At 37.5% G+C, this 25,973-nt stretch overlaps 2 protein-coding genes across 6 annotated transcripts in view; one reads left to right on the forward strand and one right to left on the reverse strand.

Annotated features, from left to right (window-relative positions):
- The window catches only part of TRIP12 (thyroid hormone receptor interactor 12), an 88,794-nt gene extending 84,070 nt beyond the window's left edge, over nt 1–4,724 (reverse strand). For 2 of the 5 annotated variants that reach the window (XM_026701547.2, XM_026701543.2), the window contains exon 1: nt 4,171–4,724. The gene's annotated coding sequence lies outside the window, so the exon portion shown is untranslated. Of the gene's footprint in view, nt 1–3,722; nt 3,896–4,170 lie in introns of those variants that run through there. The other 3 variants (XM_026701549.2, XM_026701548.2, XM_026701546.2) reach the window with 2 other exon arrangements.
- Nucleotides 4,716–25,957, forward strand: FBXO36 (F-box protein 36). Its single transcript, XM_026701550.2, has 4 exons — nt 4,716–4,907; nt 9,532–9,640; nt 15,560–15,732; nt 23,825–25,957. Exons 1-4 carry the CDS (start codon nt 4,812–4,814, stop codon nt 24,014–24,016), a joined length of 570 nt encoding a protein of 189 aa, XP_026557335.1. The 5' UTR covers nt 4,716–4,811; the 3' UTR covers nt 24,017–25,957.
- Nucleotides 25,958–25,973: the final 16 nt, after the last annotated feature.

Raw genomic sequence — 25,973 nt, forward strand, 5'->3', positions numbered from 1 at the left:
CTGCCCTCTTCTGGGATTTTCTTTTTTACTTCTCAGGCTCTAGGTCCTAGTGGCCTCCCACAAAATATTAAATCTGATCTAATGCAGGTTAATTTTCTTAAATTAGGCAAAATTAGCTAGATGTTGATGTTGATCTTGATGTTTTTGAGATAGTTTTATTAATTCTCACTCAGACTTACAATTGTGGCAATAAAAATTATTTTAGCAACACAATTTCAAATTTTATGTATGAACTCATACATAAACAAATCTACTTGAAAAACAGCCTAAGGGAACCCAGATTCTTTGAGTTGTAGGATTTAATATTAAGAGATTAAAAGATTTAGAAGTACTAATACAATGTATTTAAATATATGGCTATCTACATTATATTAACAACATTGAAGAAGTTTTAAATTAAGTCTAAATTGGCTTAGGTTATCTTTCTCCTATCTCACATATTCCACAAGTGTTGGGACTGCAGCCCTAAAATTTTTAACTAACAATTTCTATGCTGATGCTAGATACTATAGTCCCAACACATATAAACGCCACCAGCTCAAGGAAAACCAGCTTAGACATATCTACTACACAACTGTTTTGGAGGTTGTTGTTTTTACTGCAAAAACAGGAATAAAAGAATAAAAATTCTTGGCAGCAATAGTTTGGAAAGGACACCTCAAAGTGTCTCATATTACTAACATCAACCATTTCACACACAGAATTATTACATCAAAATTTAACAGGAAGCAGAGATGACAAGTTTACCTAACCAGGAAAACAATACATTGAGTACAATATAGCTAAAACTTTGAATAAAGTTGAAAATATTGTAATGCAGGAAAATACAATCTCAGGATGCTATTAATAAGTTTTTCTACTAAGTAGGATGTTCTTACTGTCAGGGCCCAAGTGCCCATAACTTTACATTATTCATTAAAAATTTCAGCAACCCCATTTTAATAATTCCTTCAGTCAGACATCTTCAAATCAGTTGAATGCTGTGCTAAATAGCTTCAATTAATCAAAGAAATTGCAGGAATTGTTTATTAGAATGTCCTTTTCATTTATATTTTTGAATGTAAGGGCCTTAGTGGAAATTATTTCAGAGTATTCTATTACTTCAAGTATAAAGAAAAAGAGAAATTACAAATGTATATAGGTAACCTGTTTACACTGTCTTCTTCTCCCCTGATACAATCTGGTGTTCTCAGACATGCCTTTTAAACATCCCAAAGTATAAAGCAGATAAATATTCTCAACTGAAAAGTATTTTCAGTTCCTAGGTGCCAGCATCATATCCATAAAGCAAGATAATAAAGTCTCCAAAATATTTCCATGTAACTTCAAAATCTACTATACTAAACTCATTTAATTCTAGGAACACACACATAATTCATAAAAAGCGTAACAAAATGTTACAAATTCTTTATACTTTTCAACTATCCTGTATCTGTACCTTATTAGGCTTTACACCTTTCTTATCTCCAGCTTTTCGACCACATTAGCATTCCCAGTACTTTGCTGATATCACACATTCTCCTTTATATTTCTTATTTGATTAGTGAATGTATTTCCTATACTTGGAAGAGCCAGCCAGTCAACAGAGATACATACAGTATAGCCTTCTGCCTAGATATTCAGTATAGCCTCTATCCTGTTTATCTGACAACAATATAGAGGAAAAGAATGTCAGTATGGGACATCTCCCACTTCCCCCAAAAGTACAGGAAATATTCAAACATAATTAGTAGTAGAACAACACCTGTTAGTACAAGGTTACTGTATACTAAGTGGTTAGGATAAAGGCCACCTTTTAATATCTCAAACACACACTCCCTTTTAATTTTTTTTAAGATTCTAATGCCTTTCTTTAAACTATCTGATGCAAGTGTGTTTATTTTAAAATATTTAAGAGCAGGTTACAAACTAAACCTAATCAGAAACTTCAATTTTAATACAGCACATTCTCAAATATATAAAATGCCAGTCCTAATCAGTGTTTAGTAAGAATGACATCAATTCAACATTACTATATAAGTGGAAGGTTCTTAACCAATAGACTGCATGTGTACAAAATAATTCTAACACTATTATTCAAGTTAATAAACTTGAATAGAAACATATTGATATATTGAATGCAAATTATGAAAAATTAATAGTTGACACTTGAAATTTCAAAAGTTTTGAAATGTGATTTTGTTGGCCAATAAAATTTCACCCCCTTCCAACATGTCTGTTAATATGAAGGCAGGCTGTAAACATGTCATCAATTGGTAAAGACGGGTAAAGAAAATAATTCCTTATTTGTGGAATATAGGATTAGATGAAACAAACAACAAACTCTTATTTCATAACCTTTCACATATGTACTACCTATTCTTGTAATAAAGCTATTATAAAATAGGGAAATGACCTGGTCAAAAGAGTAATGGGATGTGGCTTTAAAGCTGTATCAATTCAATGCTTAGTTAATTAACTGGGCTAATAATAAAAAGCTTAAAAGTAAGCAGAATTCCCCGTTAAATTATTAGATCAGGGCTACACTGACAAAGCAATCCTGAAATTAAGTCTAACGAATTCTAGAAATGTTTCTAAAATGCGTTCCAGACACTGACTGTAGTCCAATGCCAAGCTTTCATTTCTTTTCTCGGTAAATGCGACATAGTCAGGCCTAGTATGTAGGCCTCTGTAATACAGACAGAACCTTTGTTCCATACATCGATGTTTCTTTCTTAAAAGCTCTTGAACAAAACTTTCCATTCTCCCCGCCTTAATGTTTTCTTGTTCCTAATGTAAACTTTTTCAAATTCCTGATGTCTTTTAAGCCCACTAGGAAGAACACCCCCCCACCGCGACAGGACTGCCCATTAGGAGAAAGGAACAATAAAAGTTGTACAGCAGGCAGCTCGGCCTGCAAGGCTGGCAAACGCCTCGAGATCACTTTGAATGTTAGCCCGGTACTAGTCGGCAGAAGCTCAAGTTGTCGTGCGGGAAGGAAAGGGGGGGGGGGGATGTGAATATCTAAATACGACGCGTTATGCAAACAAACCACAAGCTAGGCTAGTTTCTTCTCGAATTTACCAGTAACACAAACCAGCTCTAAAATTACAGGGTGAAAACAATCTGCTCCAGTATTAGGATTCAACACCTAAGGGAATCTATTAACGATCATTCTTCTCCCCCCCCCTCCCCCCCAACTACACAATATGATTTCCCCAGTTTTCGGCCCCCAAAGCCAGCATTAAGACAACTGATAATTTAGCTTTTTTTTTTTTTTAAGAAGTGTTATGTCTAGTTGAGAAGGATTTTTTTTCCTTGCTTCTCCTAAGAGTATTCAAGGGGGCTCAATAACAGCATCCATGGAAAAAAAATAAGAGAGGCGCGGGGGGGGGGGAGATAGTGATTAGCTGAGGACTTGAGAAGCGAGGCACAGCGAAATGCAAATCGGATTCAGGATAAACATTAAAGCTGCCGTTTTGTATCTAACAGCCACACAAAACCATAAAGACAATCTTTACCGCGGGGTGGGGGAGAGAGAGAGAGAGAGAGAGCAAAGTAGGAAAAGAGGTTAGGATAGGCCCAAACCGCAGAAAGGAGCCCGAGTCCGTTTTCGGCAATGTTGGAAAAGGGGCCTATAAACTGGGTCTTCAAATTCACCCTTTTGATACATCAGAGCTAGCAAAAGAAAGACAGGAAAAGAAAGGAAGGGAAGGGCTGAATCACGATAAGCTTCACCCTACCGCTTGGCCATTTTAGCAGCTCCGTTTCTGCCACCCTGGCTTCCCTTTCGTCACTTCGTTGCTTTGGGGCGAGGAGGGGGCGGGGGGAGAAACACCTTGACCCTGAGAGTTTTCCCACCTCGGTAATAAAAAGCACCTTTCCTTTCTGGCCGATTACTTCCTCATACCTGCGTAAGGCCTCGACCCATGAGACAGCCAACTAAGTCCTCTGCCCTTCCTTCCTTCCCCTCCCCGGCCCAGGACATCCCTCGCCACAAGCCTCCTCTGTCAGGCTCCTCAAAACAGTCCCTTCCCACCCACCCACCCATCCCCCACTTCGGCCCTCAGGAAAAAACAGGCAAGGAAACGAAGGGACCTTCCATTCCCACAAAAAAAGCGTCGCCGAGCAAAAGAAGTGAACGCCGCCGCCCGTGTTGTCTTCTCCCTCCTTCCCTCCTTCGCACAGTACCTAGTTTGTCCCGACGCGGCCTCCGCAAAAGCGCTCCGTGCCTCCCCGGTAGCCCTGGATCCTTTTCTGTCCTGCCCGGCGCCTCTTCTCTTCAATTATCAGCTGAAGCCGCAGCACCGATCAGTGCGCCGTCTGCCTCCGCTACCGTACCCCTCCAGCGGCGTAAAGGGAGGTCGGGGCCTACTTCACCCCCAAAGGGGGCCGAGGGCCCCCCTCTCCCCCCCTCGCCGGCAGCGGGTGTTCTCCTCCTCCCTGTGTCTGCGCTCCCTGCCGCGGAGCCGGCAGCCCCCCTCCTTCTCTTAAAGATCGGCAGTAGTTCTATCCTTCCTGTCCCCCTCCGCTCGTCTCAGACGTTCCTTGGCTGGAAAAGAGGTATCCCTCCGCTGGGGTCGTCACCCCCGGGGTACGTGCAAGCGTTATTCCCCTCAGGGTCGGCGAGATCGCTCCAGTCCGCTCTCTCCCCCACCAACGGTGGCGATTCCGAGGTCTCTCTTTCCTTCCTGGGGGTGATAAAAAACCTCCGAGACTTCTATCCCTAAAAACTGGTCGTCTCCTTTAAGAGAGGGGGCTGAGCTTCCAGTGACCTTCCATTCGCCCGCCCCTTCCTGGTTGCCAGAGCGACTGGGAGTTGGCGTCCTAAAATGGCGTCTCTCCTGGACGATACTTTGTTCGAGACGCGCGGACAAGCGCCGTCGCCCAGCAAAGACTTCTACCAAATCATCGTTACTAGGAAGGAAGTGAGTATACATTTTTATTCTCCCCCCCGCTTTTTTTTTATCGGCCTTCAGAGATTTGTTTGGCATTTCTCGTGGAGGGTGATGACTTAAGTATCGAAGAAGAAAGAATAGTGGACGGTGCCCCGATGAAGGGAAAGAAGGAATGTGGATTACTTTTTTATGAGAATAACGTTCCTTGCGGGCAAAATACAAGAAGGAAAGCGGTGGGGGGGATTCGCCGTGTGCTCCTCTTCTTACCGACAGTTTCTGATTCAGTGCTGGAATGTAAGGATGGACTAACAAAACAAAAAACAAAAATGCCCGGGTGCAATTTATAAGATGATTTTCGCGGGTGGGGCCCTCAACTTTTAATGCTGAGATAGGAATAGGCTACAACAGTTCTAAACCTCTGTGGGCATGGCCATTGTCTGAACTTCTAAAAGTGATAGTAATATCTGAAAAGCAACAATTTGCTTAAATTTGTCAATTTCTGATACTTATTTGCCTCAAATAACTGGTATAAAGATGTTCAATAACTAAAGCAATAATAAATCTTCTAATTAAGCCCTTTGTAATAAAATTTATGTTTGATTCATAATCTGTATGCCTCCAAATAGAAGAGAGGCAGAAGCTGACATGTATTTCTCATTTTACTGATAAATAAAATTCCTGATTTGTTACATTTGTCCCGTATTATACATGAGCAAGGAAAATAGTTTGGAAAATTTAATATGCTTGTTCAAGAACAACTAGCTAGAGAAAGATAGGCAATAAGTATAATTTTGAAAAATAAATACTATAAATGCTTTTGCTTTTACACCTACAAAATTACATGAAAGCGAGATTCTTTGGAAGAGCGGAGTGTTTTATATTTCTTATTTCTAAGTAAATATTTTTTAGTACTAGTGTTTTAGAAACCATGCACTAAACAAGTCAGTATTATGTCCTCAGTCTTCTTTGGATTTTATTCCCATACTCAGCCCATTTAGTAGCAAGGGGCTGGGATTCAAAAAATTTTACTACCAGTTCTGTGGGCGTGGCATGGGAAGGATAGTATAAAATCTCCAGTCAGAGGTGATATGTGCCGGTTCTCCGAACTACTCGAACTACTCAAAATTTCTGCGTCTGGTTCTCCAGAACTGGTCAGAACCTGCTGAATACCACCTCAAAAACTGTTACAATCTGAAGTGCATAGAAAAGATCAGTATGTAGTAAATACAAGAACCTGAGCAGATAAATTAGGGCAAGAATTCAGAAACCAGATGATTAAGATAAAATTGCCAGATTTCAGTTAAGCACTGCACCTGGCACAATTGTGGTTCCTTACAGTTGCTTTTAAGTAAATATAAAAATGTATTTTTCTGGTAACTGAATTGTCACTTAAAAAAAAAAAGAATAAGATAGATTGCTTAAAAAGTAATTCATTCAACACTAGAACATATTTTAATAATTTCCTAATAGAAGACCTGCTCCCTCAAATCCTTCTCTCCTGCCTCCATGAGATGACAGACAGTTTCTAGGAGAGGTGAGCAAAGAATGCCAGGTGTGTACATTGTGATTATATAATCCCAGCAAAGCTGTTTTGCTAAAGCCAATAGGTATGTTTATTGTGTATCGGCAACATAGCAAGATACTGGAGGCAGATGATTAGTGACATCATTTCATACCACAGAAGAGATGACAGTGGCAAACCACCCCTAAATTTAACAGTGAATAGATAATATAAAATTATTGATAATAGTAATGGTTGATTGGCCTCTTAGGTCTAACGGACTCAACATGTTATTGAGGAAGAGCTGAATATCTTTTGGAATATTAATGAAGTTTACAAAATGGCTAGATTAAAGCCTTTGAGATATCTAATTGCTGAGGTTGCTATACAAAAAAGGAAAATGTGAAGCTGCAAAGACATAGTGGAAAAAATATACAAGATGCATCTACATGGGAGAGTTCATACAATGAAAGACAAAATAATTGACTATGCGTTGAACTGTCTAGTATCATTGCATTGAAATTGACTGGAATTGGAAATTTTCAATCAAAAAAATCATACTGTTTATTACTGCAAATATGAAAAACCAAGAAGAAGCAGGGTTTCTTTCATAATCAAGAAAGCTAAAACAAAGGCAGTACTTGGGAACAACGCAATCAATTAAATAGTATAAAATATTTGTCACAGGCAACCATTTATTATGACACTTATCCAAGTTTATGCTCGAACTACTGATGCAGAAGAAGAAGGAGTTAATCTGAAGTTGACAAAATATGTAAGCAAGATGTTCTGCTTGTATTTGGAGACTGGATTACCAAAGTTGGAAATATTACAAAGGAAAATGTAATTTAGCTGTATAGACTTAAGAAACTGAAATGAAGCAGGTCAACTTACAATTTCTGCCAGTCCAATCACTTCTTCCTTGCTTACACTATATTCCAATGACCATATCAATACCTATATACATAAATATCACCAGATGGTGTACACAGAAATAAAACTACAGATATTATTAGCACAAAGAGCTTAATTATAACAGCAAAGACTATGGCTGACTGTAGAATAGATCATAAACAACTCATGTGCAAATTCAAAGTCAAGCTAAAATGGAAGAAAGCCACCCAGTTTCCCTGATACGGTTTTGAGTGTATACTCATCATTTTTAAGAAGAATGAGAGATTGGCTAAATTTTATTGGATGAATCTGCTCTCACTCCACAATTTTGCTCTCTGGTTAGGTTCACAAATGACACAAATCAATGGTTTGTTTAATCATTGTTAGGTTCTCATTAAATGCTGAATATTGTATCATGGTGATTTAAGATTCCAAATAAATCCAGTTAAATATAGTGCATATCATTTTTTAAAAAATCTTTAAAAACATTTTGCTAAGATGGATCATCATCTGAAAGATCCAAAGCTGCTTATTCTAAATGTTTACTTTAGCTCTCCTTTAAAACATTTCTATGTGTTTTCCAAGAAATATTGTGGGAAATATCACAGCATTTAATCTCGGGATTTTCAGCAATTACTTTAATGAGTATATTTATATAAATCAGAATAGGAAGGGAACATTCCTTATTTAAGGAATAATGATAAAATCATTTGTGTCAATCATCTGTGTTATAGCTATTCTGTCTTAAGATTTTAAAAGCAATCTTACTAGTATTCTTAAATATGGCAAATTGATTAATGTTGTATTCATAGATTTAATTTTGAACAATTGGATGGTTTCTCAAATTTTGTATCCAGAAAGATCTGCCTGTATTTTGTTTGTTTGTTTTTGTAGTGGATAACTGTACAATAAATTAAGGTATTAAGGCTTTTTTACTTGAATGCATCATGTCAATAAACTAAATATAAAAGCAGAATCCCATCTGGTATTTTTTCTTCTCTCTGATTCTTAAGGACTTATTTACTTATTTGCTAGGTAATCTTGATTGGTTCTTTATATAATGTTCGGCTAATATTGATTAAAATATTGATATAGCCAAATAGCACAATGAAACACAGGTATATATAATAACCAAAAATACTGATTTGACAAACTCTACCGAATGAAGAGGGTAAAACTGTATAACAGCATAAAATGCATATACATCTTACGTCAGTGCAGCACTCCATAGACCAATGAGATTAGCACAACTACGTATTCCAGAACATGATCCACACATTATTTTGAACCTATTTCCATGGCACATCTTATCTGTCCATCTTTAAGAAATACCTTTATTTCTGAAGTGTATCAGTATAATTTTATCTTGTGTTCTATAACAAAGTGCTTGATGTACCTTCTCTATCCAGTAGCAAAGAAAGATAAAATATTTTGTAAGGAAGTATTATTAGTATTATTCTTTCACATTATTTTAGATGACAAAATTTGGAGCTTTTCAAAATACAAGTAATTTATTTGCAATTGATTCTTTGTAGGGCATTTTTAAGCTCAAACTTCTAAACAGCATATGAAACGCTACTTTTAATATTGAATTTCCCCAAAATATTTTATCAGCATTTGAAGTCTATTGGTCAAATTAAAATTGGACAATCCCCAATCCTGACTATATGAAGTGTTCTCTTTTTTGGTGCAAAGCACCTCGGTGGCTAAGTCAATCCTATGTTATATTTGTGTGACTGAATCACAAATAACCCAATCATATTTTGGCTCAATGGAAATCTGTGATTATTTTGTGGTTAACTGTATTATGTGAATCTGCAAAATTGGATTGAGTAAATCATTAATAAACGAACCATTGTTAAGTGTGATGTGCAAACCTAGTAAAGAAGTTATGTGTTTTCCAAGAAGGAAGCCAGTTAGAGACTTTAGATTCCAATATATTTATTAATGTCCATCCTGAATTATTTTATATAAATATTAATGTTCTGAGTGTCTCACTTAATGTGCAGGCTCTGCTTTTTTGCATGTGTTTGCCTTGTTTTTGCAGTGAGCTTATCAATACATGATACAATGAAGCAGGAAATGTTCAGTAAGCTTGCCATAGAGCCTGATTCTGATTAGGACTGAGAAAAGTGAGTGGCTCTAAATCATCTTTGCCTAATTGGAGCCTCCCCATTCTCAGTCCATCTTCTTAATCACTATATCAGTTGTTTATCTAAATGATTTCTCTAAATACTTGTCACTGTTCTCCATTCATAGGTAATTTTCAGGTGGTGGAAAATTTCTCTTCGGAGTGAATACCGTGAAGCAAGGCCTGGAGAACTCAAAGAATCTCATGAAGATTTCTTGGATAATCCCTCCCTCCAAAGTAGAATACTATGAATTTAGTCATAGCTCAATGAATGTACTAGTCTGAAGAAAATGCATGTTTAAAGAAAATGTGATAAGTCCTATTTTTAACAATTATATATAAACTAGGCTTTCCAATAACAGAACACTTTTATTTTGATGACAAATGTGAAGGCATAATATAGTGCCATGATGGCATGCAGAGCGATCTCTCCAGGTACACCAGCCATAACCTGTTGCTCTTCTGGGTTCCGGCGCACGCATGCATGCCAGCCAGCTGGTGTGCATGCATGCATGAGCGCTGGCCAGCTGGTCTTCGCACACATGGCAGAGCTGGAAACCGAAAGTGTAGCTCCCAGCCTGCATATGCATGCCAGCCACCTGGTCTTCTGGTTTCTAACGTGCATCCATGTGCCACCTAGCTAGTCTTTGTGCGCGCACACCTTTCGGCACTTGGTGCCGAAAAGGTTCACCACCACTGATATAGTGCTAATAATTTGACATCTTTTTAAAAAAGTGTTAAAATTTGGGATGAAATATCCATTATTTGTGCCAAACGAAATAATTATGGATTTCGATTCAGTCATTTACAACAGATAAACTACACTGCTCAAAAAAATAAAGGGAACACTTAAACAACACAATGTAACTCCAAGTCAATCACACTTCTGTGAAAACAAACTGTCCACTTAGGTAGCAACACTGATTGACAATCAATTTCACATGCTGTTGTGCAAATGGAATAGACCACAGGTAGAAAGTATAGGCAGTTAGCAAGACATCCCCAATAAAGGAGTGGTTCTGCAGGTGGTGACCAGAGACCACTTCTCAGTTCCTATGCTTTCTGGCTGATGATTTGGTCACTTTTGAATGCTGGCGGTGCTTTCACTCTAGTGGTAGCATGAGACGGAGTCTACAACCCACACAAGTGGCTCAGGTAGTGCAGCTCATTCAAGATGGCACATCAATGCGAGCTGTGGCAAGAAGGTTTGCTGTGTCTGTCAGCGTAGTGTCCAGAGCATGGAGGCGCTACCAGGAGACAGGCCAGTACATCAGGAGATGTGGAGGAAGCCGTAGGAGGGCAACAACCCAGCATCAGGACTGCTACCTCCGCCTTTGTGCAAGGAGGGACAGGAGGAACATTGCCAGAGTCCTGCAAAATGACTTCCAGCGGGCCACAAATGTGCATGTGGCTGCTCAAACTGTCAGAAACAGACTCCATGAGGGTGGTATGAGGGCCTGACGTCCACAGGTGGGGGTTGTGCTTCCAGCCCAACACTGTGCAGAACGTTTGGCATTTGCCAGAGAACACCAAGATTGGCAAATTCACCACTGGCGCCCTGTGCTCTTCACAGATGAAAGCAGGTTCACACTGAGCACGTGTGACAGATGTGACAGGGTCTGGAGACACCATGGAGAACGTTCTGCTGCCTGCAGCATCCTCCAGCATGACCAGTTTGGCAGTGGGTCAGTAATGATGTGGGGTGGCATTTCTTTAGGGGGCTGCACAGCCCTCCATGTGCTCGCCAGAGGTAACCTGACTGCCATTAGGTACCGAGATGAGATCCTCAGACCCCTTGTGCGACCATATGCTGGTGCGGTTGGCCCTGGGTTCCTCCTAATGCAAGACAATGCTAGACCTCATGTGGCTGGAGTGTGTCAGCAGTTCCTGCAAGGTGAAGACATTGATGCTATGGACTGGCCCGCCCATTCCCCAGACATGAATCCAATTGAGCACATCTGGGACATGCCTTGCTCTATCTACCAATGCCACATTGCACCAGACTGTCCAGGAGTTGGGGGATGCTTTAGTCCAGGTGTGGGAGGAGATCCCTCAGGAAACCATCCGCCACCTCATCAGGAGCATGCCCAGGCATTGTAGAGAGGTCATACAAGCACGTGGAGGCCACACACACTACTGAGCCTCATTCTGACTTATTTTAAGGACATTACATCAAAGTTGGATCAGCCTGTAGTGTTTTTTTCCACTTTAATTTTGAGTGTAACTCCAAATCCAGACCTCCATGGGTTGCTAAATTTGATTTCCATTGATAATTTTTGTGTGATTTTGTTGTCAGCTCATTCAAGTATGTAATGACCAAAATATATTTTGGTCATATTTAATAAGAATATTTCATTCATTCAGATCTAGGATCTCTTATTTTTGTGTTCCCTTTATTTTTTTGAGCAGTGTATATGAAAAATGCAATAACATTCAAAACTACCACTTAACTAACGCTACCAAAATAACATTTCCAAGAATTGTAATCCCAAGAAAAATCTCATCTGTTTGAGTTGCAATCTTCATATCCCCATACTCCAAAGCCATCTTTTCGGATGAAAGCTGAAGTGCTGCTTAGTCCTCCTAATTTATCTTCCTCCAAAATATGAATTTGTATTCCCTAGAATACACTTGAAATGTGTTACATCTCGTTTACTTACAGTTGGTAAAAAATTTGCATAAAATTTAGATGATTCAGAATTGTTTTGGAAAATTAGATCTTTATTATTCAGGAAGCTAGGTTAATTATTCCCAATCATGAACTAAATAATAGGAGAAAAATAGTATTTGTTTATTTTTATTCCATCTCAGCAAGTGAATTGGCTTAAACTCTTAACTACAATCCTGGGCGTTACTGTATACAGTAAGCAAGCAACAAAATAAACAAGTGCATAAATAATTACAATATAATAATATAAATTCATGTAATACTATTACAAGCAGTGTATATTTCAACCCTATGCCCTCAAAAAGTAACATACACAAAGTAGAGAAGTAAAGTATACACTTCAAATCATTGCACATTATATGCAGCAGCTTAGACCTCAGTATTCTGTTTTAAACATTATATGAGAAATGCATAAAATATATTAGTTATTTTCCTGATTTTAGACAAAGTTATGTCTCTCTTGGTCATATTTCAGCCACACTCCAATTTTCATTATATCAGTGTGGATTTCATAATAAAAAAGGGATTTATTATTTCACCCAATGAGTTACTGTATGTAGTAAAAAGTTGATTATGATAGACAAAAATCAGCTTTTTAAGATTAGGCAACAATATTGGAAATTCTGCAGACCTTATATTAGACAAAGATGTAGTGAATTCAGTAAACAGCCTCAAGGCCTTTATTTTTTTTCCAAGAAGGCAGACACTACGTAACTACAATTGGTTTAAAGTAAAAGAAGATGGAGAGAGATTCTGAAGGGCTAATTTCAAAAAGATGCTAGTAGGCAAATACAACATCAGTCATTTTTAAGCAATCCTTGCTTAGTTCCATTGTAATGTCAGGAGGCATTCATAGACATGCTGTTATAAAAAAAATGTTTAATCTCAAGAAAAGATAAAGTAAAATTAAATTTGTCAACCCATTGTATGTCAGTTATTAGTTTTCCCTGAAAAACATTGTGTGAGACATTGCTTATAGCAAAATGCTTATGGAATAAACATTTTAAATAGTGGGGAACTGATAATAGTTTTTAAATGTTTGTAATAATAAATGAACATCAACCATGAACAATAATCAAATGTAATACTAATAATGTTTTCCAATTTATGCACAGTTTTGGCATGCTATTTAAATTAATTTTGTACAAAGTATGATTTTGTGAAAATGCATCATTCTATACACATCAGAACTTCTATAATATATGTGTGTATTGTCCATTCCAGTTCATTCTGATTGTCAATAAGAAATGTTTAAACAAGGATTCCATCCACACAGGAATGTTCTACCTAAATGAAGCCATTTTGATAAAAATGCTTTGTTGGGAAGATTCCATTAGCAGAAAGATAATATCTGAATCCATCTATGTTGTATCTTATAGCTTATGAAATAGAATTAATCTTAGTTTTCTAGAAAATGTGTAAATACAATATCAATTATTTTTGCATCATCATCATTATCTTGGAAAGTGTATAATGTAAACAAATGGAGAGCCATACATCATAAGAGCCAGTTTGGTGTAGTGGTTAAGGCATCAGGCTAGAAACCAGAAGACTGAGTTTTAGTCCCAGCCCTGAAAGCCAGGTAAGTGACTTTGGGCCAGTCATTATTCTTCGGACCTCTCTCAATCTACCTCACAGGATTGTTGTGGAGAAAATAGCAGTAAAGAGTATTAGCTAGATTTGCTGCCTTGAGTTATTTAGAAAAATAAGACAGATTAATATATATATATATAATGAAATTATATGGCACTATCATCTATATACTCAGGGCTGGGCTTCAAAAATTTTAGCAATGGGTTTCTGCCCGGTTGCTGGGTGGGTGTGGCCATGGTGGGCATGGCCTAGTCAGCCTCCGGCATCATGGCTTTCCTTGAGCCTCCAGGAAGATGAAAACAGCCTCCCCGGACTCCAGAGGCTCTCTGGGAGCCAGAAACGGGCCCATTTCTGGCCTTCCTGGAGGCCCGTTTTTTTTACCTACCCTGAGCCTTTGCCTGTGCCCTGTGCTTACATGCGTCCGAAACAGGCCGCGTGGGGACTCCTGGGAAGGGTGAGGGGGAGTGGGTGTGGCCAGCTAGGAGTGGGCTTTGGGGTTTTTCCAAACTGTGCAGAATCTTAGCTAGGGGCTCTCCCAAACCCCCGTGAGCCCCCAGCAGTCCACCCCTGTCTATACTATCTATTTTATAGATGGAAGACACATTTGGATGCTACTTTATTCATCTTATGCAGCTGAATAGATTTCTACAGAAAGTCATTCAGATTCCTTGGAGATTTTGCCATTGAATTGACAAATAGTTTAATTATATACTTGATTAGTCTCTGAAACTCAGAGGTGATAAGTACACTAAGTGCAATTCCTATCAAACAATTTTTGCTTGCCCCTCAACCCCAGGAAATTCCTTCATTCACTAAGGAGCTCTGTCATATAAAACAATTGAAGAGAAACCTAGAGCACCAGTAGTATAAAACAAGTGGTGACCAAGACTGAACATAAGTACGAACTCAGGTTTGAATCTCCAGTCTGACTATAAGAGCATAAATAAATTTAAAAAAAATATATTACCTTGTGAAATATCATCTAGCAGCTCTGTTTAATATGATATGCACCCTGTTGAGAATGGGCAAGCATCAAGACATCACTCCAAGCCACTAGGATTTTGACTAAATAATGTGCTGAGGATTGCTCAGATACCCTGTGGCCAGTATTGGATAAGATAACCTGAGTCATGTCTTGCAAAGTCATCTAGATTTTGTGAGCATGTATGATCACAATTGCTAAAATTATCAGCATAATTTCTTATTCAAGTAAAAAAACAATAAAAAACAAAAAATAAGCTCTACAGTAATTTTAACATAGTTTTAAAAAACCATTTCAAAACTTTCTGTTCCACTCAAAACAATAGAAAAAACCCTTTTACTCCATGATGCTAAGATCGGCCTCTAGGAGGTGCCCATCTCTATGTTAAGTCTTCTTTTACAGCCAGTTAGCGTTCTTCATTATCTTTCATCATGTTGCTTTCATTTTCATTATTCTCACCATCCTGCAATTTCAAGATTTGCTTTTGCTTTTTCTGGCAGCCCAATAGAAGCATTATCTCTGCATGCAGGCACATAAAAAGCAACTAAGGGTGGACTTTGAGTCAAATCTTTCAATAATACTTTTAAGGACAGATGCTTCACTTGTGCAATGCGTATTACAATATGTCCTTTTCAAATACTTTGTAGCCCTAGTAGAGAACAGTAAAGAAGAATCACTATATTGTTATGTTGCTCAGAATTATGGAATTAATCATCCCAGCTCATTTCAGGATGAGGTTGAGGGAAGTATGTTATAACACTGAATATCTCAACTAAGTTCACCAACTCAAGGATCAGTGGGCTTTCAACAATGGTTCCCTAAGTACTGTCTAAATTGTAAACAATAAACCTGTTTAATATCTGTTAGTTTTATTTAAGTTTCTCTGATTTAATTGTATTTTCTAAAATTGCAGTTCAAATAGCCATTGTGTTTGGAGCAAGCACTCTGGAGCATATCTTCAATCTGTGCAGAGGTAATTTTGATTTCCTGGTGCGACTGCCGGATACATTGCTTCTGTACATCATGTCTTACTTGGATCTTGAAGACATTGCAAGGCTTTCCCAAGTATCACACAGATTTGAAACGGTAAAAATGATCTTGAAATGTGTGAGCTTTTAATTCTACTTCTGCATAAAAACCTCATTTCTAAAGATTTATGGTACTTTGATTTCTCTATTAAAGTCTTATAGTAATACCTTAAATTGCTAAGCTAATTGTGAAAGGCTGTCCTCCATACAAGGTGTATAATATCAATATTCTTTTCCTTTTTTTGAATAGCCAGTATTTATATTAGCAGCATAAGGGACTTAATGTGGGAAGCTATACTATTCAAAATCCATCCAATAAACCGACTTCGGTTAGTTTGGTTAGTATTTTGTTAAGACACCAGCAGGTGTCTTAATCAGTCTAGTCTACAACCTGTCAGGGTTGTAGGCTATATTGGGAAGTTGAAAAGCATCCTGAAAGAGGAAACAACAGTGCCCTTTTATAGGAAAGCACTAGAAGTCAACTGCGATTCAAGGAGACTTGTACTTTTCAAATTGGATTGCATAGCTCAGTGATTTCTTCCCTATGTTATATATATATAAAACCATTTGGTTTGACAAATTTAACACTGTCATAAGATACTATTATTAATAATATATTGTACATCTGCATTTCACCTGGCAAATTAACCAGAATGATTTACATCCCTCATAATAATAATAGTAATAATAATAATTTGCAGGATTTTAAAGTCCAAATTGAATGTGGAAACATCATAAAAGCAATAAATACCTGGGCTATACCTGTGATTCGATACTCTGCAGGAATAATTGACTGGACCCAGATGGAGCTGGACAATTTGGACAGAAAAACAAGGAAGCTTATGACTATGAATCATGCCTTGCATCCTAAAAGTGATGTTGATCAATTATGTTTACCAAGAGCAGAGGGTGGTTGAGGTCTCCTACAGGTAAAGCAGAGTGTAGAAGAAGAAAGACACAGCTTGAATGACTACATCCAGAAAAGTGAAGAGCCAAGGATTAAGGAAGTACATAAAGGAGGCCTTTTGAAGACAACCAAGTCAAAAGCTGAATACAAAAAAGAAGTAATTGAGAAGTGAATTGAAAATCGGAAAAGCAAAGCTGTGCATGGCCAATACCTGAAAAGTACTGAAGGCAAAGCTGACCAAAAGCTTACTTGGAATTGGCTAAAATCAGGGATACTGAAAAAAGAAACGGAAGGCTTTATTTTGGCTGCTCAAGAACAAGCCTTAGCCACAAATTGCATGAAGGCAAAGATTCAACACATCACCACCAACAGCAAATGCCACCTCTGTAATGAGAAAGATGAAACAGTTGACCATTTAATCAGTGGGTGCAGCAAAATTTCAAAAACTGACTACCTAGAACGCCATAACTGAATTGCTAAAATAATTCACTGGAAACGGTGTCAAAAGTTTGGATTTGAGGATAGTAACAACCACTGGGAACATCAGGTTGAGAAGGTTCTGGAGAATGAAAAAGTCAAGATCTTGTGGGACTTCAGAATTCAACAATAGTTGAAACGAAAAAGGGTTGATTCATTGACACTGCAATACCTGCTGATGCACGAATTGAAGACGCACAGCAAAAAAAAATCACAAAGTATCAGGATTTACAAATTGAAGTTGAGCGACTTTGGAAAAAGAAATTGTGGGTAATTGGAGCCCTTGGAGCAATACCTAAAGGACTACCTTGCTATTTGGGAATTCTGAATTTATCAGACTTGAATACCCTGATTCTACAAAAAAAAACACCCTACTTGGAACAGCTTATATCCTCTGACACTACCTTAACAGTTCCTAGGTTCTTGGTTAGGACTTGAGCTGTTGAGTTACCAACCACCCCAAAGGCTGTGAATCTCACTAAAGATATAATAATAATAATAATAATAATAATAATAATAATAATAATAATAATAATAATAATAATAATATCCCACGGGGTGCCGTCTTGGCGTGGCGGGGGGCTTAACTGTTCCAATGAAGCTGAGAGCTGTGCTGGTGGTAGCACAAACTACCAGCAGGTCCAACCATGCCAGAGAGGTCTTGGCCAAGGAGCAGAACTATGTGCACCCAATAACCCATGCAATGAATCATGGTGAAACACAACCCGAACGAAGTCTATACCGGCTCGGTCGTCACCTGGGTTAACAAGGACCTGGGGAACCTGGGCATCCCTCGACAAGAGGGCTACAGGCCACGGGTCCCAAAGCTGAGCAACCAGGGGGCATGGGCCTGCAGGGCTACTGGAAGCTGAACAACCTCAGAAGTGGCAGAAATACACCATGTCAGAGAACTGCAATGTAATGAAATGCTACTACAAAGCAGAACCAGAAAAATGAGGCTACCCAAAAATGATGTATAAGTTATGGAAACAAAAATATCCAGACTCAAGGATAACTGAATTACAATTAGCCAATCAATGACGATTCATCACTTGGAACAAAGTGCTCAATGAAGTCGAACTTGAAGAAATACGGAAAAATTGTGAAACAAGAACACAGACTGCTGAACAGCAGACTGCTGAAGTGGCAGCAGAAAATACTCCAATAACATCTGGAGCAACTGAACAGCCTGAATTCAAAGAAAATGCAGATATTTTGAAAAAACAGGATCAGCAAGGGCCTGAAGTCATCATTGAAACACCAGGAGTGCTCAATGCCAGGCAGCAAGAACTGGAAGCTAAAATCTTGGCAAACACTGCAACAAATGCAGAAAGAAAGCGGCTTCCAACATTGAAGACTGTGCCTAGAAAATATTTGGTGCCATTGATGATATATGCGAACTATGCACTTGCAGCAGTCCAGATAACATCAATTGAACAAACAAATCAGCTTGCCTACAGTACAGCAGTCATAGTAACAGAAGAACTGGGGATTCAACAGCCGCAGCCCCTTAGAAAATCAACTAGAAAACCTCAGTAGAAAATCAGGTTGGAGTTGAAAATCAAGAGCCTATGAGCAGATGCAAGCAACTTGAAGCATTTGCGGGAGAAAAAGCTGAAGAACAGCAAGATCAAGAAACATCTGATAAAAAATATGGGCTCAGCACAAGAAAAATTGATGAAGCATTGGAAATTGTGAAGCAGCAGATAACAGCAACAGCAAAAAAAATTGAAAGATACGAAGCCAGAGTCACCCAGTACAAACAAAATCAATTATTCCAATCAGACCAAAGACGGTTCTATCAGAGTCTGAATCAGATGGGGAATACGAAAATTGAAAAACCTGAAAAAATGGCAACTACTTAGTTTTGGAAAGACCTATGGGAGACTGAGAAATGTTGCAACAAAAATGCTGGGTGGATCAGAGACTTTGAGACGAAATTCTCCAAGAACAAAATGGACCAACTGGAAATAACTACTGAAATGATAAGCAACAGGGTAAAAAAAGTCAAGAACTGGACATCGCCTGGCAATGATCAACTGCAACTGGACATCGCCTGGCAATGATCAACTTTTGGCACAAATACCTGACCAGCCTGCACGGAAAAATGGCTGAACAATTCAATGAGATGCTGCAGACAGGAAACATCAGTGAATGGTTAACAGCTGAGAAAACCTACTTGATACAGAAGGATCCAGCAAAAGGGGCAACACCTGCAAATTACAGGCCAATAACGTATCTGCCAACCATGTTCAAGCTGCTGACCGGCATCATAGCTGACAGGATCCAGGTCTACCTAGAAGCAAATAACATCTTGCCAGTAGAGCAGAAAGGAAAGAAATGGGAAGCAGAGGCACAAAAGATCAGCTGATCGACAAAATGATTTTAGAGAACTGCAAAAGCCAAAAAACATACAACTTGGATTGACTACAAGAAAGCATTTGATTCACTACTGCACAGCTGGATCATCAAGTGCCTGGATGTCATCGGAATATGCAAGTGCATTGGTACTTTCACTGCAAATGCGATGAAGCACTGGAAAACTGAACTGTTTATTGGAAGTGAAAGCTATGGACTGGTCAACATCAAAAGACGGATTTGGCAGGGTGATTCTTTGTCACCTCTGCTGTTCATCATCACTATGATCCCACTGTCAACAATTTTACAGAAAACTAACCTGGGTTATCAAACTGCTAAAACTTCACAGAAAATCTATCACCTGCTGTACATGGATGATCTGAAGTTATACGGAAAATTAGAAATTGAAATCCAGTCACTGACCAATACAGTTCGAATTTTCAGCACTGACATCAGCATGGAGTTTGGCCTGGACAAATGTGCCACAGTGGCACTGAAGAAAGGGAAGATTGTAGAAAGTTATGGAATGGAAATGCCCAATGGACAAACCATCAAGTGCCACCACCCGAAGCCTACAAATACCTGGGCATACTGCAGCTGGATAATATCAAGCACAGGCAAGTGAAAAATGTGGTCAGCAAAGAATACACACAAAGGGTCAGAAAACTTCCAAAAAGCAAACTGAATGGCAGTAACACCATCAAGGCTATAAATACCTGGGCCATACCCATCATCAGATATACTACTGGGATCATAAACTGGACACAGGCAGAGCTGGACAGCTTGGATAGGAAAATAAAAAAACTGATGACCATACACTATGCGCTGCACCCGCATAGTGACATCGACAGGTTATATTTGTCCAGAAAAGCAGGCGGCAGAGGACTTTTGCAAGTGAAGCAGACAGTTGAAGAGAAGCACGCTCTGGCAGATTATGTGAAAGACAGTGTTGAACCAGCTTTGATGGAGGTCAGCAAGAGGAAGCTGCTCAAGGTGCAGAAAACCAAGAATCAATATAGAAAAACAGCGATGCAAACTCGGGCTGACAGCTGGTGTAACAAAGCACTGCATAGACATTTCCTTGAAAAGATCCAAGGAAAAGTAGATAAGGAAAAGACCTGGTTATGGCTGACCAACAGAACACTGAAGAAAGAAACAGAAGGCCTGGTTCTTGCAGCCCAAGAACAAGCCATCAGAACTAATGTAATCAAAGCCAGAATAGAAAAATCTGCTGATGACCCTAAATGCAGACTCTGCAAAGAAACAATGAAACCATTGATCACATACTGAGCTATTGCAAGACAATAGCTCAGACTGACTACAAACAACATCACAACCCAATCGCTCAGATGGTCCACTGGAACTTGTGTCACAACTACCATCTGCCTATAGTAAAGAACTGGTGGGATCATAAGTGGTCAAAAAAGTGGTCGAAAATGAGCATGCAAAACTACTGTGGGACTTCTGAATACAGACTGACCAAGTTCTGGAACACAATACTCTGGATATCACAATTGTGGAGAAGAAAAAAGTGTGGATCATCGACATTGCCATACCCGGTGATAGCAGAATCAACGAGAAACAACTTGAAAAAGTCACCAGATATCAGGACTTGAGAATCGAACTGCAGAGACTCTGGCATAAACCAGTGCAGGTGGTTCCAGTGGTACTCAGCAGACTGGATGCTGTGCCTAAAGACTTAGACAAGCACTTAAAAACAATTGGCGCTGACAAGATCACCATTGGTCAGCTGCAGAAGGCCACCTTACTGGGATCTGCTCGCATAATTGCCGATACATCACACAGTCCTAAACACTTGGGAAGTGTTCGACTAGTGATTTGTGATACGAAACCCAGCATGGTTATCTCGTCTGCTGTGTATACTATCATTTTTGTGTACAACAACAGCAACAACAACAATAATAATAATGGAAGCTTAAACCTAATACAAAATGGAAAGTAACAGAATTGCCTTTTTAACAGCTTAATTTTGATTATAAGTATGGTTTATTACTTTTTTTAAAGAACATTCTAAAAAAATTCAAATATTAACAAGGCTCAAGAAAAACGGTTTTACAAAATAATCCTACATTTATATATCAAACACCATTGAGTCTTAATAAGGTTTATCCCTAGGTAAACAGATATAGGATTTATATAAGATTTCAGATTTTATTGTTTATCATTATTTGATACATTTAAGTGATTATAGATCAGATATGTACTATCAGAATGTTGCCTAAAGAGGAATTTGATTTAAAAAATTTCCAATTTTTTGTTTTATTTGTATAAAAGCGCAAAAATTCAATTTCAATCAATATGTTATCTGGGTACAATTATTTTTAGGAAATCAAAATCAATGTTTACAGTAATAATCATCACATATTAATTCAATGATAATAATAATATTTCATTTATCTACTTTAACAACTCTCCTTTATAACATTAGTCCTTTTTGTATCTCCATGTCAAGAAATATTCAGTTGCTTCTTTTTCCTTAATTGTAAGTGTTAATCTGTCCATTTCTGCACATTCTAATATTTTTTTTAGTTACACTCTCATCTGTCGGGATCTCTTTGCTTTTCCATTGCTGTGCAAATACAACTCTGGCTGCAGTTAGTACATGTAAAATCAAATATATATTTCTTTTGTCATACTTTTCCAGTAGGATGCCCAACAAATATATTTCTGGTTTCAAATCTAGATGCTGCTTTATCATTTTTTCCAACCAAGTATGTATTTTTCCAATATTTTTTTGCCTTTGGGCATGTCCACAACATATGATAGTATGAACCAGGTGTCTGGTTACACTTCCGACATTTAGCGGACATGTCTTTAAGCATCTTTGCCAATCTTGTTGGTGAGAAATGCCATCTATAAAACATTTTATACAAGTTTTCTTTGTATGCATTTGACATAGTTAATTTAACATTTCTATCCCACAATTTCTGCCATTTATCCAGTTTTATTGTATATCCAAAGCTTTTAGCCCCATTTAAATTTCATTTAAATTGTCTCCTTTACTTGCTTAATAAATAGCTATATATTTTCTTTATTAGTTTTTCATCTCTCCCAGTTAATATCTGGTGTAATTCTGTTAATTCTTTATTAAATCCATACATTTTAGCATCTTTCTCATATCAAGGATAAATAATTTTTTAAAAACATCTTATCTAAGTTTCATTTAAAAAGGCACGTCAAAATTATCTATGATACAAACAACCATAGTTAAACTTGCCACTCTGCTTTTATCTCCTACATAAAAATATATGTTTATGCTTAGTGATCCAATTAAAGTGGAACAATTTTCATTCAAGTAAATTGTTGGATGTTTTATATTGTAATTTCTGGTAGTATATACCAGAAATACCAGTTTCTTAATTACAGTTGGCCAAACTTCAAATTCAAATGTGAGGAATTTGTGAAAGTTATTGAACCTCCATTGTTTATGACCATTGCCCATACTCCATGGGATAGGAATTTAATATTATATTAAAGGCCACAGATTTCTGTTCTTGTCTAATTCCTATTTTTCTCTATAAGAGTAGCCCTGGTCAAACAGATGCTAGTGTTTTTTATTATTTTTATTACCATAAAATCTTAAAATCAGGAAAAGTTCAGATTTTTTTTGTTTCAAGGTTGCTGGCACACACTTCAAAGCTGAAGTATTTATTACCGTTAAAACAAATAACAGCAAATAGGAATGTAACTCAGATGCCTAGTAAAATGCCTTTGCCTAAAAAATGCTGTTACAGTCCAAGAAGCAAAAACATCACCCAAATATGTTTCAAGAGTCACAGAAAGCCAAATGAGGTAGTCAGCCAAAGGGTCAAAAGCAAGAGTCATCCGTTAGATAGCCAAATGATTATTTCCAGCAAAAGTCTGAAACGAAAGAAACTACCTAAATCTGTCTGCTAACAGTTGGCTGCAATCACTCATGCCTCACCTTTGTTTAATAAGGAGCCTCATTGAGAAGAATTGCTCTGCTTGCCTCTATAGATGTCTAAACTTGGAGCTTGGGGGTGGTGCCTTGTCATCAGACTGTTACATTGGAAGAGGAGATCTCGGGGGCTGATCTCTGGGTCCTGAGGCTGACAATACTGAAGCATAGCCTCAGCTGGATCAGCAGTATCAGATTCAAAATGGATGGTTGTAATAAGTAACTGAAATAAAGGATGGTTCCTAAGTAGCATTTGAATCATTTTTAAAATGTAGAGTTGATACTGAAGGAGGTGATACCAGGTACTATAAATTATGGATATGAACATTATTATGCAGTTGTCTCATTTGTATAAATACATGCAAATGCTGGAACTCAAATAGCCCAGTGGAATCAGATCCTAATATTTATTTGCTTTTAATAAATCTATTTTTATCTGCTCACACTTTTTATTTGTTTTATAAATAGTTATGCAACTCTGACAAACTATGGGAAGTGATTGTGCAAGACTTATTGGGCACCATCACTCCAGAAATGAAGTCCCTGGCACAAGAAATTGGGTGGAAGCAGTTTTTCTTCACTAACAAGCTTCAGCTGCAATTACAGCTACGAAGAAGGAAAAAAAAGTCACCTGGTTCTTCTGGAAGTCTTTCTGATTAGATGAGTATTTTTCCTAATTAAACATTTTGAAAAGTGTGGATTTATTTTTTTTTAGTAAAAAATCTGAATAAAGATTTGAATAAAGATAAGAGGCTGCCTTAAAATAGGCTATTAGAGATGCCTGAGAAAATCTTTGTTTTGTTATTCCATAAATTTTCATTTAATATTTAATTTAAATTGCATTTTGTTCTATATTTGTTTTCAGTAAATTTATTTAAATTGTTCACATTTTATGTCTTTTGATGTGGTTACCCACCCACCCACCCACCCACGTATTCGGACTTGGTGGCCAGCAGATGGCAGCCACCTTTTATTTTGTATCACTGTTATCAGCGGTGATCGCTAATATGTATGTACTGTATGGATTCATAGAGAAAGCTGTTTTCGTTTTTCCATACAATACCTGAAACGACACAAAATAGGTATAGCATTCCTGAAAATAAAATGAGAACTTCCAGGAAATGGCAAATATAATCAGCTGCTGTTATCAAAGAAAGTTAAGAATTCCACTTTCCAAATTAATATCAAATATATGGGATAATGAGCTCATTAGTTCTTGGTTTCATTTGCTATAAAGCTGTTATATACTTTTCTTTTAATCAAATTACTAACATTTATGTGACTGTCCCACAATTTCATTGACAGAGCAAACATTTCTTTCTCAGGCTTTTAGTTCTAAAGTCCTCAGAAGACCTATCCCTAAAAAAAATTAAGGGGTGGAATCTTGCATCCTATGCTTATGAAATAATTTTTCCTGAATTGAACTACAAAATCTGAGTAGCATTAAATTTACCAAGAAATGTATTTGCCAGGCAAGGGTGTAACTTCCTGACATATGACAATTACACTGTGAATTACAAATTTCCAGCATACTGAATCCCTTGTTGTTTCGTAAATGTATAAAAATGTATAATGCTTTTCCTGTAGCGTTAAAATGCTGATTCATCCTGAGTGGCTCAAAAATAAGAATATTCTGTAATAGTTTTGTTTAATAAATTAATTTAAAATGGATAAGAGGACCAGATCAACAAAAATGTAATTTTATCAGAAGCATCGTCAACAAAATAACCTTTTCTTCTTGAGAATACTACTATAGTATTTATGATAGACTGAATGATAAAGCAATATTGTTCATAAGGATCCTGATTATTTGCATTATAAAGGGTCTTTTTGTTACCTAATGTAATTTTCTAGAAAGTATTTATAAAGATGGGGCCATTAATCTTATAATAGGAAAATAGTGTTTCTACTTGAACAACTAAAAATACAGCTAAATGATCTGAAACAATGCAAACACGACAATTTTCTATTTTAACAGCTTCAAAAAACATACCTATTTTTTTCCTATGGATGTAGGTGCTTGGTGTTATAATTTTAAAATAATTATACTTTCAAGATTTGAATTATTTATTACAGAAACAAACATGTGTGGGTTTTCTTCAATATCTTTTTGTTTTCCATTCCATTAATTACATGTGCCAATATTTTACTGGTAGTTAGTACATTTGCTACTGATATGTCTGTTAGGAATATAAGTCACCTAACAACTATTTGGGTTGAAAATTTATAAACCAGGATAGACATTTTAATATTGTATCTTTAAGAAAATGCAAAACTGTAATTGGGTGGTTGCTCAAACGGCCATAAGATGGAGCCAGAAACCTGGGTTGTTTAAGTCTTAGTCTCAAAAGAGAGTGTGTCTGAGTGAGTCTCTTTGTTTCCTTCTGTTGGAGAGTATTGCCGTTCCTCCACTTTTCCTAATTGACTGATATTCATGGATTTGATGTAAGTCTGATATTGAACTGTTTTTGACACTGGACTTTGGTATTGGATTATTCCTGTATTGAAAACTGACTGACTTACCTGTGAATGACTTTGGACTGCTTATTTTGAAATTTGCTTAAACCTTTCTGGAAGTAAAAACATACATTTAATGTACAGCGTATCTTTGTGCTGT

This window comes from Pseudonaja textilis, chromosome 4 (assembly GCF_049901715.1).
Source record: "Pseudonaja textilis isolate UNSWEBS1 chromosome 4, rPseTex1.2, whole genome shotgun sequence".
In the NCBI taxonomy this organism is placed as follows: Eukaryota; Metazoa; Chordata; class Lepidosauria; order Squamata; family Elapidae; genus Pseudonaja; species Pseudonaja textilis.

Excerpts from the sequence above, each read along its gene's own strand:
- FBXO36 (XM_026701550.2), top strand. The coding sequence starts at position 4,812 with ATGGCGTCTCTCCTGGACGATACTTTGTTCGAGACGCGCGGACAAGCG. Across the intron at positions 4,908-9,531 it reads TCATCGTTACTAGGAAGGAA|GTAATTTTCAGGTGGTGGAA; the intron begins GTGAGTATACAT and ends CTCCATTCATAG. Across the intron at positions 9,641-15,559 it reads GGATAATCCCTCCCTCCAAA|TTCAAATAGCCATTGTGTTT; the intron begins GTAGAATACTAT and ends CTAAAATTGCAG.